At 42.1% G+C, this 18,269-nt stretch overlaps 1 protein-coding gene across 14 annotated transcripts in view; it reads left to right on the forward strand.

Annotated features, from left to right (window-relative positions):
- LMO1 (LIM domain only 1) overlaps positions 1 to 18,269 on the forward strand; it is a 67,848-nt gene that overhangs the window by 29,906 nt on the left and 19,673 nt on the right. The window contains exon 1 of one of the 14 annotated variants that reach the window (XM_083836457.1): positions 16,626 to 16,729. The exons of the other annotated variants lie outside the window; for them this stretch is intronic. Within the exon in view, the coding sequence (XP_083692583.1) occupies positions 16,639 to 16,729 (91 nt within the window). The 5' untranslated portion in view covers positions 16,626 to 16,638. Of the gene's footprint in view, positions 1 to 16,625; positions 16,730 to 18,269 lie in introns of those variants that run through there. 14 annotated transcript variants of the gene reach the window in all.

Here is an 18,269-nt window from a genome sequence, read left to right on the forward strand (position 1 = left end):
GGTCTTGCACATCCTGGGGATGCTGAATGACAGAATTTCTGTGAAATGAATACTGAAGATGCTTTCTATGTCCTGGAAGAAATTACTAAAGTATCATATAGGGGAAACTTAAAGATAAAAATTAAAAAAAAAAAAGACTTGATGCTATTTGTGCTTATATATTTATTTGGTGCTATGCTATGTAAGGCAGTGTATGCACACAGAATAGCAAGAAATAATCACCAAGTTAAATTTTTGAATTAAGCATCTGAGGAAAAAAAAAGGTTGAGAAGAGCAAGGAAAACTAAATAAATTCCTCAAAATAGTACCTTTTTGGTAGTCTGGAGTGGGGTGAAACTCTGGTCTCCAGATCTCAGGCCTGAACACACGAATATGCCGAATTGTAAATGTGTAAGTTCATGTGATTCTTGTTTCAGTACCATACCCAAGGGCAGATCAGCATGGGTGCTGGCTGCCAGTCTGTCTCTGGTTTATTTTGAGAGTAAGATTTTGTGTTACACTGTGTCAAATGCTAATCTGGCTAAGGCTTTCTGTATCACATATGCAATTTAATATATGTCATCGTCACCTTCCTCATTGCTGGATTTATTTTACTGGGTAGTATGTATTACGACAAAGTGTTTTTCCTCTAAAACTGAGATAAACAACTTGGGAACAAAGTGTGAACTAAGATTGGTTGACAGCAATGTTTTAAATATATTAGCAAGGAGATGAAATAAAACACAAGTATCTCTAGGAATGTTTAAGTAAACTAGGTCTTGTGTGTATATGGGAGGAGATAACGCGAAGTTGCCTAGCGGGGGAAGAGGAGAAGGGCATGCATGGGTTGGAAGGAGGCGGACATACCATTTACTTTTCTGAGTTTCAGGTATTATTGTCTGTAAGCCAGAAGAACTAACCCAGAGGTAAACAGAAAGTGTGTAGGACCTGCCACTTAAAAATGTGCACAGAAAAATAGCCTAAACTAGTCAAGGATTTGTCAAAAATGTGGTCTTTATTTTACGTAATGACTGATCAGCTACTATTTAGTCTCCTCCTGGGTCCTGAGTGCTTTTGGTTGGTTTTGCAGAAGGTAACCCTTAGGAACAGGATTTGAAGAGAGGAATGGGAGGTGCTGAGCGTAGCATTGCTCCTCCGTGTGCCACAGTCATGCACAGGAAGGGCTCAGAAGGGCTGCTTCTGGCCGGCAGCGGGGTGCTTGCACGCACCTGGCACCTTCCACCCTGGTGTCCCTCCTGCGGGAGGTGGGTGGCATGGAGGCTGTGCCCTGCTCCTGCTCAAGAGTGTGTGGCCTGAAGGCATGGGTGGTTGTGTGAGGATGAAGGGGAAGCAGAGACCTTCCCAGGCACTGCTGCAGAGCCCTCCTTTCAGCTGCCCCGGTGCTGGCTGTGGTGGCAGCCCAGTCATGGACCACGCTTCACCTGCAGCTGCAGCCGTTTGCCTCCGGCCCCTGAGGAGCACGTCCCGCTTTACACTACCATCTTCCCCACTTCTTTCAGACATCCGTGTGGCTCTGCATTCATCCTGCCTGTTCAAAAGATAGAAATCTCTATTTCTCCCTCCATTTTTGAAGAACTGAGGTTCTTGAGTCCTTGAATCATTTGGCTTGCCCTCAGCTATGCTGCCTTTGCAGCATCCCTTTTATATAATTGCTGCTGCTCGCAGTATTCTGTAATACAGCCCCACTCCTCTCTCTAATAGACTGCTATGATGTCCATGACTTACATCCCTGAATTTTCATTACTGCTACAAAGACTTTTATGCACTTTAAAAGGGAACAGATGGATTCTTCCCTATTTTGGAAGTGATCATTCGTGCCTGTCCACCTTCTCAAGTTCACCTATTTTCATTACTTTAACTTGAAATGATTTGTGGAGTCTTCTGAGCTCTCAAAATTAAACTGGAGCCTGAATAAGATTTGAACCTAGATTTTCCTCATCTAACCTAAAGTAGATGATAGCTTCAAGGGAGGACCTAGAGAATAGTTCATTTTGGTTATAGTTCAAAACAGTAGTCAGTCTGTTCTTTCCCACTGTGCTCTTTCAATGTTTCTCCAAGGACGCTCACAAAGAGCCATTCGGAGATTGAAGTGGGAACAAAGTGTTAATTGTTAAATTATCTTTTGGCCCCTAAAAACCTAAGGAAAATCATCTGAAGGATGTTAGTTGCATACAGAGTATTCCTGTCTCCTTCCAGTGTTAAGTAGTCTGTTTTAGAAACCCTTTATGCTCTGTCCTTGGCAGTTCTCAATAGGCTTTTGCACTCAAACAATGTGGACCCTAGCAGGTGGCATTTTTGGCAAATGACCTCTTCTCAATACCAGGATGTTCAGAAGTTGGCCTTTCCCATCTTTTTCAGAACTATTAAAATAGGGGGTGAAGGGCAAATGTACTACTAATAGCATGAAGATGCACTCAGATCTTAGACGGGAAGAAAATCAAAATATCAGTTTCCAAAGAATTCGGTGACCAGTGAAGAGCGTGCTTCAATAGCTGTGCGTAGTCACTGGCCGCACTTCTCTCTGGAAACAAATGATGCAAACTTACAAGAGCGGGTCTTCTGCTGTGGCAGAGGTTAATTATACGAGTGGTTCTGCAACTTGCAGGCTTTTTCTTCTGTGCTTCGCTCCCATTTGCCTTTCTGACGTGAACTGCAGTAATATGCACAATTTATGTGTCTCTGTCTGATTTTGGTTAATTGTAGTAGTAATTACTAATTTCCAACCCTTGACCCACTTTTTTAATCGCATTTTTTAAATGATCTTTTTGTGCCATTTTAAAATTTGGTGTTTGGTTTTTAATTTAGATAAATTATGCTAAAGTGTTCTTGAGAGAGCTGCACACTAAGGTCAAAAGCTTCGTCTGCGCGGTGCCCATTTTCTTTAACCTATTTTAATAATTGTAGCTGCTTTCTTTAATGGCTAGCTTTTGTCTGAACTATGCAAAATCTGTCCTGTTTAAACCGAGCTGCTGAGGCAGCATTGAAACGAAGTGCTGTGGACTGGTGCTGAGGCTTTAGGGTCGTCTTCTGGGTCGGGGAGGATCTGGGGCCGGGTTTGCTCCCTGCCAGGCAGCTCAGCACCACAGGCCGTCCCAGAGCTCACCCACCCAGTGCCCGTGCAAGGGGCCACGAGGCTTTGGTGCTCGGCAGCCACCCCGGGCTGTATCTTCAGCGTCCCATCAGTTAGCTGCACTCACACCTCGCTGACCTTCCTAGAAAGCCTTCCCCCCCCGCCTTCTTTCCTGTAAGTAAGAGGCAAATGCCTGTTGCTGCTGCTGCTGGTGGCCAGGCTCCCGGGCTGCCCCACAGGAACACGGGGGTTGTGCGAGAGCTTTTTAGGCTGCCCGGTAATATCAGTGGCGTGAGCACCTTCCTGCTTCACGGACTGCTGTGCGTGCTGAGGTGAGGAGGTGTCGAGGGGAGGTGGCACTCCGTCCCACACCAGCGCGATGGCCAGATGCCACCGTAAATGTCAGGGGCTTCTCGTCAGCTCTTCTCGTGGAAGAGCTCACAATGCTTTTTTAAAAGGGAACTCTTCTTTTTTCTTTTCTCCTCTGCTCTCCCTGACCATACAAAAGGTTATATATGTTTACAGGTAGAAAAGTGGTTTGCTTTGGCTGTTTGCAGTAAACCGTGCTAGATTTTAGGCAGACTGTTTTTTCCTACCTTTCTCTCCTCCCTGTTCTTCTCCTTTTGCTTTCAACTGGGGAAGTTTAACAGGGTGTGATGTTTCTGAACTTGGAAATTGGTGTTAAAGAGCAATTAGGTGACTAGCCTCTCTGGATAAAACAGAAGAAGTTTGCCAAAGATCTTTGTGTCTTTAAACATTTGTACAAATTTCTTGTCAAACACAGAAGTGATTGCCTTTTCTCCCCTTTCTTTCTCCTGTCTCCTCAACCACTTTCAGTCCCGCATCTGGTTTAATATAATGGGTGTTTGCATGAATGGCTTAGTTAGCCAGGGTGGTAATAAAACACTTTAAATTTATTGTGACATTTGGATTTAATTAAAAAGTACACACTTAGAAAAGTAAAACATAATGTGTAGAGGGAGTCAGGAAGGTTTTTCTCCTTTTCTTCCAAAAAGCTAATTAGAGTTGTATTTTAAATTGTTTATGTGCTGCTAATCATTGTAATAAATCATTTATACTGAGAAAGACACACTCTAATGTGCTTGTGTAACTGTTTATGCTCTCAAGTTTCTATCATGAACAAATTGATCTGGAAGTGGATTTATTAACCACTAGGGAAGAAATCATTAGTGCTTTCTCTAAATATTCCCCAGGTACACTTTTATTATAGTAGTTTACTGTTTTAACTAAAACGTAACGTTATAGAGCCTTGGTTGTAATTATGATGCAAATTGACTTTCCATCACTAAAAGGAGGGAAAACTGCCTTTTCACTGGTAATATATGTCTCTATGGTATATGCCAGAGAGGCTCGCAGCTTCCAAAGTTTTTCCGAAAAGAAAGTGTAAACTCCTGTTTTCAGAGAAACACATCATGGAGACTTCATGGAAGTCTTAAAATAGCCCAGTTTCATCTCTGAAATCTACGTGGCCTTTGCTAAATGATTTTAGGACAACATAAGTCTAGCTAGTCACATTAATTCTTTTGTATCTGGCAGCACACTTAGACTTACAAAGCAGCTGGGTGCTTTCAGAGTGCTGGAGACCACTCCAAATCTGTCGGAGATAACTGGTATTGCAGTTCCCTTGGGACTGGTGAAGACTAGAGAGATTTTCATGCAGAAAATCGGCACCTGAAGTGAAACTTATAACCCGAGATCTTCTGGTTTGTGGTGCTGTTCTTAACTCCAGGCAGGAAGCTGTGGACATCCCAGCTCTTGCCAAGGGTTTTTAAGGTGGGCTTGTCCTGGGAGCCTGGAGGTGGGTGCTGAGCTGAGTGTGAGGGCATCAAGGAGCTGCAGTCAATGGGGATTTGCAGCCCCCTTGCTGGGCCTGAGACCGAGCAACAGCTTTCGTGTTTGGAGGTGTTGCTGAGTTAGTTTTCAGCACACATGCTTTCCTATGATAGTAAATTGCTTTTCCACCATCCCCGAGAAGCCAAATCCAACCATCAAAAGCTCCAGTTAACACTGGTAGGTTTTGTGGGTGCCTTTTAAATTTAGCTGCTATTATTTGAGCACTGAATTATTTATTTACAGGTCTAATGTAAGGCAACCAGGCGAGAATACCTGTAACATGTTGATTTATATAGTTGAAGATATGGTTAGGTGTTTTTATTTGAAGTCCTTGATAGAGTGAACTACGGTGCAACTTGATGGGGAGGTTTCATTTTCTGTGGGATATTCTTAACTTAAAAAGCAACAGCCACCCCACAAAACTAACCAGTGTCCAGATTTCTGGAAAAGCAGTCTGCAGCTCTTTCCAGCAGAGAAAGAAGAGTCAGTATGGAAAAAAAATTGTTCTTTTTAATACATGCATCATTTGGAGGAGCTGACTGAAGAAGGAAAGCTGAGAGGAATGCATGAGAAGCCCACGAGAGGCAGGTGCAAGAGTGCGGTGTCACTGGGAGAGGAGTGGAGATGGAGTAAGTCGGGACCAGAAGAAAGCATTGTGTGAGCCTTCGTGCAGAAGCTTTCCAAAATCACCTCCTGTGGAAAATGCAAACCACAATGCTGCAGTCTCTGGAATTTCAGCTTGTGTCTCCTGCAAAGCCTTACGCACACTGCATGCGTGCTTCCACTCGTCCCATATACATGTGCAGAGTCAGTCCCAGTGTGAACAGTCTTTGGAGCTCAGTAAAGGTGTATTGACAGCTTAATGATTCACTTCAGCATGTCCGAGGCTGAGAGCATCTGAAGGATTTGATGGCTGGTGTGTATGCATGTGCATGAGAGAGACCTTCTCTTGGCTCAGGCACTGGATATCTTTGGGCCTTATGTATCTGCAGTTTTATTTTTATTTTTAAAAATATGATCCTTAGCTGCTCATGGTTGAGTTAATGTTCTTTATTTGTCCTTAGCCTTAGGGGTCTTCAAAAGTCACTCCTGTGTGTCAGTCGTAGCCATATTCATGCCATGTCACCAGCAACCTGTGGACATGTGCATGTGTGAAGAATTTATTGATGCTTTAATTACATCAGTGTCACTGAAAGGGTCTTTCTGTATCTGGCTAATTTTCCCCCAAACAAATAATTTTCTCTCAGAAGAACAAGAGTTTATTCTCTGTCTTCTTTTGGACAATATTTCTGACATGCTGGTTTAAAATCCAGCAATGCTGTACACATTTTGCTTGCAAAGTCTAAATTTTTTTTAGACTTGCAGCTATTCATTTTTCCAGAAGCCTACTATACAGTGTTCTGCCACATTAGGTTTCCCTAATAATCCATGGGAGGATGTGATCAAGATCTATTACAGCCCCTCGATGTAGTAGGCTATGGACATCGCTGAATTCTGTGAAGGAGCTGGTAGAGGCAATTCACTTTGCTGTTTGCAGATGGTTAAATTGGTATTTGGAAAGCCGTGCTGTACTAACCAGCTCTCAGAACTGTAACAAATCAAAAGATGCCTCGTGTCTTCTAGAAAATGTGGATTTTTTTGGTGTTCTTTAGATCCTTTTATGGCCATTTTCAGAGCGAAATAAGAGGCCTTTAGTCACTTCATATTCTGCTGAATCTGACACTTAGAAATATAAACGTGTCTATCAGTATGCCATTAATTGAGAATAATAAATGTCCCTTTATATGCAAAGTCTTTATATAGAGGTGACTCCTGCTGCGACTCCTGAAGGCATTTTCCTTCAAAGCACAAAAATATCAGCACTTAAAGCAGCATTTGATATCCTCTTGCTGTTCCTGCAGCCTGGGTTCTGCATTGCCATGGCTTATTTTTCTTCCCTTGGCACTTCATGTGGAGTGCTGTATCCGAATGTGGACATTCTCTGCAGAAGTGTCCATGAATGAATGGGACCAAAAAATAGCCAAAATGGCAGTTTTACAGAAAGTACCAGAATTCAGAACTGGCTTGTCGTTTGATGGAGAGCACAAGAAGGGAAGGGACCAACACAGACATGTAACATGGACCTGAGCAGTGTGGTATATAGTGTTGCAGTTTAGTGGTAAAGCCACTAAATGGAGCTGTGATGAAACTATCCATGAGTTACGTATCAAGGACCGATCACTCTCTGGTGTTTATAATACAGAGCATCTGTCTTAAATGCTAACTTCCAAAATATTTCTGTAAGCTGATAATGTGACACTAACTGTGGGATGTAGGTTTATCATTTTCTATGCTCTGTAACAAAAATAGGAGCTTGGGGTGTGCTGGTATGATGATGCATTAGCATAAAGTACACATTTCTCCTGTAAAAATAGGCATTCCTCCCACCACAGCTGAAGAGCAGAGAGAGAGGACATTGCCTGCGGAGGTTTGCATATTGTACTGCAAGTGTATTTTGACACTAGAAACTGAAGAAACGGGAAACTAGATATGTCTGGGGAGTAACTACTGATCTAAGTGTCAGGTTTGATACTGGCAGACTCTCTGGAACCAGTAGCTCAAATCTCAGGAGGGCTGGCGGAGCCCTTGACCTTTGTAGTAGGAGATGAACTGCTGTTACTGCTGAGGGCTGTTTTCGAAGAGAGGGATGGGCTCAGAAGTGGTGCCAATTCTGCACAGACACAGGATGGCCCAGAGCACTAATACAGAGGAAGTATTCCCCCTGATTTTCTTGGCCGTTTAAACAATGCTGTCTGTGTGACGTCTGTTGGCTTCACTTCTCTCTGGAGGTGGCTGTGTTTCAGCCCTCCAGTCGTATGTGGTTGCAATGTGGAGGTTCTAGGCAGAAGAAGAGTGGTGTCAGCACTGGAAGCATATTTAAACAAATCAAAGTTTCAGATTGCCCATGCTCTAGGAATAGTTTATTTTGGAGCTCACAAAAGAATGTAAGTATTTTTGAGGTATCTAGTTCATGCCACTGGTGCTATCATGTAAAAGTGACGAGTTTTTGCTTCCCCAAGGTCAGTGTGTCAATTCTGAAATCAGCTGTAGGCCACTGAGCACAGGATAAGTGGCTGTCACTCAAAGTTGTCTACTTGTCCGATTGACAGACTAGAGCAAGCCTAGGGAGTCCCATGTCAACCCAGCACCATCTCAGTAGCTGTACATACAGGGAAAGGCTGAGGGAATTGGGTTTGCCCAGCTCAGAGAAGAGAAGGCAATGGGGAGAAGTCACCTGCGAGGGCTCAGAGATGACTGAGCCAAACTCTTCTCAGAGGGGAGCAGTGGAAGGACGGGAGGTAGCAAGGGAGGCTGCGACTAGATGCAAGGTGCTTTTCACCATGGGGGAAGCAGGGTCTAGAGATGCCTCCTTTCCATACTCAGGCACTCTCAGAGTTTGAGACCACTCTGAGCACCATGGTCTAAAAGTTAGCTGTGCTTGGAGCAGGGGCTTGGGCTTGGGGCTGGGTGACCGTTACTGATCTTCTCCAGCCTAGGAAAGGAATTTGTGCCAGGAATTCCCATGGGAAAATAATCTCTGTCCCAGGTAGCCGTCAGCAGGGATAGGTAGTGGCATGGTGAGACAGGGAATGGATGATACAGTGATGGTCCTGTTAAAACACCAGGAGGAGAAACTGGCTCTCAGCTTCTCAGGTTGTGCTGGCTTTCAGCGCAGACACACCACTCCTCTTGTATTCCCTGTTTGGGACTGGGGCTAAATTTCAGCTGTGCTGGATTTGGGGCTAACGTGAAAATGGGGCTGAACCTGCATTAAGAGTGTGAAGTCTCTGGGAAATCTTCCTGCTGTTTATTCCTCTGAAAGGAGGGTGGCAATTGCACACTTGGCAGTTGCTGTAAAATTGCTGCTACAGATAACCAAAATGGGATAGATGTACTTGACTTTGGCTGAAATGCAGATATTTATTCTTTTTCACACAGTTCTTGTTTGTAAGCACTTAAGGACTCAGGATGGGTCCTGGGACTTGCAAATACATATTCAGATGTTTCCAGGAGGAAACACTGGATCAAGAGCACATGTTGGTTTTCTTATCAGAGTTCTGGTTCTCTGTGACTTGGAATAAGTACAATAGCAGTATATAAAGATGAAGACAAATAAATTAAGACTTCTATATTTATGTTACCGCTTCAAATACTGTTGGTATGCAAAAGGAGAAAAAAAAAGACCATATAACACTTGAAACAACAAATTACTCATCTTAAGCTTTGCTGTGGCAATCATGGCTTGCTTTAAAGTAATGTTTCTTTCCCTGCGCTTAGATAATTTAAACACTCCTCTGAGAAGAGGTACCACATGGAGTGCAGTAGAGTTGAAGTAAATTTCAGAAAAGGATTACGTTTTGCATGTGGAAACAATGACTGTAGGCTGTAGATAAACAACATGGGTTTGGAGTGATCATTGTTGCTATAGCGTGATTATTTTTCTCAGGGACAGGCGCTAGCTTCTTCCTTTGAAGAACTGCTGTGCTCACATCTGTGTTGTGCTTTATACAGCGTTTGTGCTGACTATTGGTCCGTTTGCTGATTACTTCCCTTTCTCACCCAAAAGTAGGATGCTGCAATCACATAACTTCTGAGTCTTCAGCAGCAGCAACGGGCTGCGACAAGAGGTTTTGGCAAGAGCCCCCTACGGCCTATGAAAACGCCCTTATCGTGTACCCCATGCATATATAAGCATCTCTTCCAGAGCTTTGAAAGTCAGAGTTGCTGAGGGGATGGCACGGTCTTGGGAGCAATCAAGCCTAGGAATAATGCAGGGCTGTTCAGAAGCTCTCCAGGTTAATAAGCAAATGTTTGTATCGCAGATCTGGAGGTGTGTTCTGGGAAGCCAAAGCTTTCTTTTTTTTGGCCCACCTAGATGTCCAACAGGAACTTATTTCTTGAGTACTGTGTTTGCTTTATGAAAGGAGAGGCAGGGGAAAGAAAGAATCTGATATGATTTGGAAGTAATAAGGTGGACTTTGCAGCAGCCCTGCCCTTAATGACTTTTATTCTCACAAACCTGGTTTCCACATATTTATAGTCTTTTTCTTGAAATATCAAAATATTTGTAGCTTTTTCTTTTTTTTCTTTTTTTTTTTCCTTTTGAATGTGAATAAATTGTGTCGTTTGACACTGGTGGACATGTTTCTTTGTTCGATAAAGAGCAAATTTTCTTTAGATTTAGTTCCTTGGACTCATAGGAAAATTGTATAGCATTGAAATGCTAGGAATTAATCTGAATAGCCAGTGTGAGGTGGAAATGCTCCCTCTGCTTTAATTGGCATGGACCGGTGAAAGGCAGCTCTGTGGCTGCCTCCCTTGCTAACTGCCCAGCCTTGTGGCAGATTGACATAATTCCCCAGTCTCTGGGGAACCGTAATAGAGTACTCCCTGAAGTGCTCAAAATCCTGAAGGGAAATTAAAATCTTTTTTTTTTTTTTCTTATATAGGGTTTTCTGGAGTACTTATGTTCGTGCAAAGGACCATGGACTATTAAATGGAGGGTTTTTTTTTAAAGGTTTTTCTAATTGCCACACTTCCTCCCTCTTCCCCTCTTTAAGTGGCTTGGACAGTTGCAGAACTTTGATTTTAAATTTGTCTGATCTCTCGAGATATCTAGGTAGGGAAAACTATTGTAACTGAAAATGGTTCCTTTTTTTTTTTTTCTTCCATTTTAATAGATATGTTTAGCCTACTTTAAAAGCTTTCTGGAGAATCTTTTATATATGGCTAATTTAAGCTTGTCAAGTTTTAATTATAATCTCTCTATACACAAGTTAAAATGCTTAATGCTAGTGAAAAGTTCTGAATACAAAGCAAACCTGTGTCAAGCTGCAGAGCACTCTTACCCGTCTTAATTGCGTTTGGTCTGAACTTTAACCGTAACTCTCCCATCTGTCTTACACATTCCCTTCTCTCATCACAACAACTTTCTTTCTGCAGAGTGCTGAGGATCTGTCTTAATTCTGCAGGATTTCTGGTGTGGCAAAATCCTGCTATCAGTGCACAGACGTTCAGCTTGCTCCTTTTTCCCCCTGCAGCACAGAGTGCTTTCCTGGTGCACAGCCTGGCTGCCCAGGACAGCCCAGAGCATGTACTCGCCCCTGGCAGGACAGCACTGCTGGTGGAAGATTGGGTACCCCAGCTACTAGAGAAGTGCCCTGGATCCCAAACGCTGTGACAACTTCTGGTTTCAGATAAAAATCCGTACCCTAGAGCATCTGTAGTTGTTTTTGTCTGCAGTTTTATGGATGTTTTCTGAGGTAGTTCATTCCTTCCTAGGACTGTTGTCTCCCTCATTTTCTAGCTCTGACCAAGCCTTTGCAGCAAAGGTTAGTTGTGTCTTTTCCTTAGATAACAATGAGTTTCATTCAAGCTTAGAAAATTAGCCTTGAAAATACTTACTGTGTGCAGATTCCTTTTGGAGAGTGCATTTAAAAGTTTGAATCCAAAATTGATTTGGAAGCACTCTAATCTAAAATAACCCTGATGCTAGCATTGTTGTCTGCAGCTCCTGCTAGCCCCCGGTGTTCCGGTATGGCGCGTTGGCACACAGTTCCCTGATGCTGTGAAATTCACACTCATCTGTGGATACGGACTTCTCTAAAAAGGACTGCGAGGCACTTAAGACTCCTTATTTCGTTAGTTCAGTGAAGGAGTTCATTTCAGCAGTCAGAGATCTTATGTTGAGGTGGAGGAAAACCAAGCAAATCAAGCAGTAGAGAGTCCCGTCAAAGTGGAGTGGAGGAAAGGCTGCTCAGTAAGGTTTTTTTTGGCCTGTAGGTGCAGCATTTTAGAGCTGAAGGTTAGTGGTTTAGGATTTCTTTTTGGTCTGAGGTTTGAGGCAGATCATAAGGAGATGCGTAGCTGGTCCAGACTTCAAGAGGTACATTTCAGGAAGCTTTTAGTTCTGCACGCTGGGCTAGGTCATATGATTTTTTTCATTGTTTTTAACCAAGTGTAACCATCAGCATCCTCATGTATGTTGGTGAGAATTAAATGGAGCATAAATAACTGAATGGAAGAGCCGACTTCCACTTTAAGAGAATCGGTTTCTGCACAAAGCAGTGGTAATGATCCAGAGGAGCAGGACACATCAAGAAAAAGAGTAAAGTGTGAGTACCATCCAAAGTGCAGGCAGCAGGTCATAAATTCTTGTAGTGGTGGTGGTCTGAAATTCAAGGAATAGGATTAGAAAGCTACTGTAGGCTAATGAAAACGACTCCCTTAGGATCAGCTTGAATTCAACTCAGTGGTCAGCCATAAGAGGAGGAATGTCTTATGCAATTCCAGCTTCTCATCCATATTCTGAATACTGTGATGCAAGGCTCCTGAATGCTTAATAGAGTAGAATATGCTCTGTTATGCTATATTTCATATGGCTTCTAAGATGCTTTAGTGCAAACTAAATGTCATGCTAACTTGCCCCAAACCCTTAGTGCTCACTTTACTCTGGAATATATGGTGAATTGCAACAGTGTTTTCAAAGCCTTCCTGGGGCATTTCACCAAAAAAAAAAAAGTGGATTTTTTCCCTCTTACTTAGGTCTTTTCTGTTGTCCAGGGGAATAATGCAAAGGTCTTGCCTATATGTCACATCAAAGGAACTCTCTACAGAAGTATACAATAGCTAAAGCCAGGAAAACATTTTTAATTTCTTGTAAGGAAGGGTAGCGTTCATGGTCAGCTGTGGATTGCGAGCCCTAACTTAATCAGCTGTGAACAACAAAAATTAGTTTGAGGTATATGGGGACTGGCCAACTTCAGCTATACAAATGTTTAATGATCAGTGTTGTGCTGGGGTCTGCATACCTTTCCCCGTGAATGAAAGGGGAAATGGCCAAGCGCGGGACTTTCTCTGTCTTAATTGTAGTGGTGAAATGGGGTAGAGTAAAATCTGTCTGTGAAAGCAAATTGTGGCTTAAGCTAGACCTTAGTAAACAGAAGAACAGAAGCAGTGTAAGTATTTAGCCTCTTTTTTCTGTCTTCATGGCATTAGGAGAAAGTGAATTTAGCTGCTATTATTTGCAAGATAGAGCAAGTTCTTTCTGACAAACTTCACCCTGCCCTTTTTCTCTTTTGGCTTAGTATTTCAAGACTAGAAGGGTGCTGGGCTCTCTGGGGTCAGTGGTGGGATGTGAGGGATCATTCCAATTTGGTGGGGGACTATACTTTGTGTAAACATCTGTGTTAAATGGCATGCAAGGTGAGAATATCCAGGGTCCTCCTGTAGCCTGAGCATCTGCTTTAAAGAAGTTGTGGACTTATTTCTGGTCTTCCTCAGACAGGAGCTGCAGCTGAACAAAATGCTTTTTCTCTTTAGGGTCTGGTATTAGAGTTTTCAAGGTAATTTTAGACCCCTGAAGTTTGGCTACACATTGCTGTGTTGACTGCAGGTGTAATCCAGATAAATACAGTGCAGTTGTGTAGATCTGAACCATTTTTGGCATCCCTTCTGGACTTGTCAATGTATAGCTGGAGTTTACCAAAGCAACTCTGCAAATTCCATGCTGTATTTTAACATAACATCTTTCCTACGTTGCCAGCGTTTCAGGAGGTAGTATTGTGTCATTCAGAATTTCAGTGTTTGCAGAAGGTTAGAATATCATTAATATCCGAGATGATACAAATTCTGCTTCCTAAATTAGTAACCATGTATTGGTTGTGCGCGCAGTGACTGCCGGTGCAAAGCAGAGATGGCGAGTCCTCAGCCCGCCCTCGCCCGGAGCCTGGTCCCTATCTTATACAACAGGAAAAACATACTGCTTTGCAATACTGGGGGGAGGAAGGATGTTCTCTTAACCTTGGTTTTTCTCCACTACTTTCAAGAGACAAAATTCCAGGCTGCTTCATTTTTTAAGTCAGCAAACTGATTATATGTTGTAAAAGATCAGTGTTTTCATGGGTGAGTAGTAATTACTGAGTAATGGCTTAAAACATTTCCTGAAGGAACATAAAGCTGTTTTTAAAAGTCAAGAGTACATTAAAAGGATTACCATGTAGATTTGATTTTTAGATAACACTAAAATGGATCCCAAATGGACTTATGAAAAGGGATGCTATCTCTTTAATGGAAAGTGCATGGTCTGACAGCTCAGCATGCAAATGGTCCTGCAAAGGACTGTGTGTTGTGTTTTTTCCTTTCAACAAGAAGAGAATGAAATAGCTTTCCTTCCTGCCCTGCTCCTTTCAACTTTTAATAGCAGACGGGTTGGTCTGCTGTCGCTAGGAAAGGGAGAAGAGGCTGGGTTTTCGGGATAACTGCATCTTTCTGATTCATTAGGGAGGTGTATTTCTTGGCTTCTAGAAGGTCAGCAGCAATTGTCTCCCTTACAAGGATTGCATTAAGTAGAGGGACTCTCTCTGCGTTCTTTATAGGTGAATCTCTACTTGTCTGCTGAAAATGAAGAAAATATGCAAATGAATGTTTAGTGCCTCTGTATTTATAGAGGTAAAGGTGCAGCTGTACTAATCTTGTGCAGGGCATATAAGCATCAATGTTTGGCTTTGCAGTAAGTTTGGACTGGAGGCTGATACTTTCGTACTAGAATAACTTGCAATCACTATAGCATTGGCTTTTTCAGAGTTGTGAGCACAACTTTCTGGTGCTTGATGGTGTAAAATATGCTTTTGGCCTGAGTAGGGTTTCTTCTAGAAACATTTAAGAGTATATTCATATTTCATTAAACATAGAGCAGCACGATTCCAAATTCTTTTGTGGTATTGCACAAGTTATTATAGGCTCCAAAAGTCTTGAGAAATTTCTCTAAGCCTGTGAAAGCTTTAGATTGGGTAGTCATCATTGCCTGCATTAAGGGCTGTGACAGATTGCTTCATCAGTGTACACAGAGCAGAACATCAAATGGCCATTTGGCAGTGGGCACTGAAATTCTATTAAGGTTGCCGAAAGCTTAGGTTGACATTGTATGTGTCTGCAAAGAGGCAGAAGAAAAGATGATGATGATCGTGCAGTGATATAACTCTATTCTCCTTAAAATATTCACAGACATAGTGTACCAAATCTGTCAGAGTGATGTTAATGTTTCGCTGCTAAACCTGAGCTCTGCTACATCACACATCTTTGCATATCTATTGAAACCTCAGTAGCAATATGTTAAACAATGCATTTTACCCAGAAGGTCAGGATTGTGGAGTATTACATGTGTGAAAGGAAATAATTGAGTTGAGTTTTTACTTCTCAGATACTCTTTGCGATTTTAATTTGATATAAGGTTTTTCTCTTTGGTTTTATGTCCTTTTTGGAAAAGGACAAAGAAGGGGACACAAAACTCTAAGTGAGCTGAAAAGAGCAGAATGAGTTCTTATCTTTGCGATCATTTGACTTGGAAACTCTTCTAACGGTTTTCTTTGACACCCGAATCCCTTGATGAGGAAACTTGGGATCTTAGCGTATTTTCAGCAGTCACCTGCAAACCAGTGGAGTAGTGAGGAATATTGGGAAGAATTCCAGGCTGATATCCCAAATAACTATGTTCTCTCATCTGTGATGTTACCGTTCTGCTGGAAAGGTGGTTTGAGGGTATTGTCTCCATTGCCAGAGTTTTTTCTACTACAGAAACTGAATGAGGGAACTAGTCACCTAAAATCAGGAACTTCGCTAGAGTGCAGAACACTAAATTGTGACAAACCAAGAAAGCTTGATCCAAATGTTCTCAGATTAGGTTGAAGGTACAAGAAATCAGCATGTTTTCTTTTTTATTTATTTATTACTGTTCCCAGGGCTTCAAATAGTAAAAATGGATTTTACTGAAACATTGCATGTGCTAAGAATAAGCTTTGGGCATATGCCAATTATGAAAAATTAAAGCTCAAACAAGCATATTTTATGAGCACAGGGAAAATGTTGCTTGTGAAAATGATTTATGGAAACTGTTTTGCAGCAGCAATTATTATGGTTTGCACTCAGTCCTGCTGCCATGTGTTCCTTTATAGCAACAGGTCATCCTCTGGTAAGACCTGCTCTGCAACAGAGTCTTAAACCAGGTACTGGAAGTCTCAAAATTCTGGAGGAAAATGAAAATTAGACTCTACCCCTAAACCTTTTGCCCTGAATCAGGACCTACCTCGGTACCAATTCAAATGATGAGAATGGTTATTTTGGGTATCACTGTCTACATGAGCAAATGGCTTGAAAGTAAAGTCTCTCTGCATGTGAGATTGGAGGTGGGGTAAGCCATTCGTGAAACCTTGGATCGCTTTTAGGCAGCTGAAACTGCTATGGGAAGCTAGACCCTACAGTAGATTTCACTAAAGCTTATTCTAAACTGAAGGGCCAAAAAATTACTATGTTACTGGAAGGAGGACTATATCATGGTTGAAACAGAAGTACTGATAAAAATGTTGTTTCTCTTATTAAGCACCCACTCCAACTACTTTTTTGCCATGCTTGGGGAATTCATTCAGTAATGATACAGAAGAAAGAATACCACAAATGAATTGCTAAAGCCACTGTAAAAATCCCCTACTATATATTGCAGCCTGAAACTGGAAATGAAAAAAGATTGTGGTTATTCATTGAATAATTTTGATGAATGGTCTAAGGCTCGTTCACAAGCATTTAGTTGCAAGTACTTGGTGTTCCAAAGGTAATGTTTTAATTGGATATACAGATGACATGATTACTTTCACGGTTCTGGCCATAGTTCTTCAGATGAAATGCTTGGTGAAGATGCCCAAGATGATGTACTCTCAGTTCAATGGAAGTGCATGGTTTATCTGGTTTCGCAGAGTGTAACATTCATAGAAGGTGAGTAACACAATACTGGGAACACAAAGTGAGCTTCTTTTTAAGGGAATGAAAATTCACTGCATCTTTTTGGCAATGACTGTCTGCATTTACTTAAATGGGTGATGCAGGGCTCTAATGCTTTTAAATGATATAAGATCCTCTGATAATAGACACAAGAGTGCAGCTTATTTATTGTGATGAGACAGGAGTTAATAAGATTACTTCTACTCTTCAGTTACTTTTTCATCTTTTGCAGCCAAATGCTTTTTTTTTTTTTTGTTAGTAGACAAAAGGAGGACAGGTCATTTAAAGAGTGTTATGCTAGAAATAAACATTTGTCCCTCAAGTGGAGCTCTGAAACCTAGGCTTGATTGCCCAGCTGCTGAAACTCCAGTCTTTAAACCAGGATTGCTTTTAGCATTGGAATGCAGCATCCCTATAATAATCGCTTTCGTAAATTTCAATAAAACTTTAAATAAATAATAATAAAACGTAAATCTGTAATAATAGTGGTCTTTGGCAGAGGAATTGTTCAGAAATGTGGTAAGTGTGTCTGAAAGGCACTGCTTGAGCAGGAAGTTGTGGTGGAGAACACAAGCATAACTCCAGCACCGTGTTGTGCAAGGTGCTGTATGGATGTATAAGAAGCCCTGTTCTCGAGTGGTTGTCAAAAACCTTTCTGGGAGTGGATTTTTATTTTCATTTTTAGTTACCTGCTTTGTTTTTGAGCGAGCTTTTATAGTAGAAGTAGCTAATATGAGGAAAACTTTAAAGAATAAATAAATAAAAAACAACAAACAACAAACTTGCAGAGGGAAAGAGTTAAAGCCATCTGCCTGAAAGCATTGTGTAAAACATACACACAATGTTGGGGAAATAAGCCAATTATGTGTGCTTCACAGGAGGTGGGGGACTGACCTTTGTGTATAATTAGTTCTTTTATTTAAAGCAAAGATTTTGAATAGAATAACTAATTAGCTGTCATAAATGGCAAATTGAAGATTTTGGCCCGATCCCTTGGGGAACGTGGGAGGACGTCCCTCCTCCCAACCCGTACTGTACACTTGCTCTCCTCATTAGGGCTGTTTTGAGTTTCCTGCAGCAGTAATGAGGAGTGCAGCGGCGGCACTTCCCGGAGCCCCCTGACAAGGCACGCAGCGCAGGAGGAGCAGAGCCGCCCTCAGCTCCTGGGCTTGTGTGGGCGTCGCGAGGGCTCGTGTGGCGGAGGGGCTGCGGGAAGCTGCAGGGGGGCTGCGAAGTCCTGGTGGTATCACCTGTGCTGTATGCTCTGGACTTCACCGCAGAAAATACAGGAGAGCTGCAAAGCCTCGAGGCATATATCATTAGCCAGCAGTCCCACATTACTCTTTCAGACCAATTAACCTTTAGAGCTGCATTAAAGAAATTAGGTGGTGAACTTCCGTGCTTTCAGAAGGGACCAGTAGCTCTCTTGCAGACCAGAGCGCTGTAGAGACATACGCCATAGGACCATTGCAGATAACTGTTATTTAAAAGGTCTACCATTTATAAAAAGTTTCAGGGCTGTCTTAGAAACGAG

The sequence above is a fragment of the Anser anser genome, assembly GCF_964211835.1.
Source record: "Anser anser genome assembly, chromosome: 5".
Lineage (NCBI taxonomy): Eukaryota > Metazoa > Chordata > Aves > Anseriformes > Anatidae > Anser > Anser anser.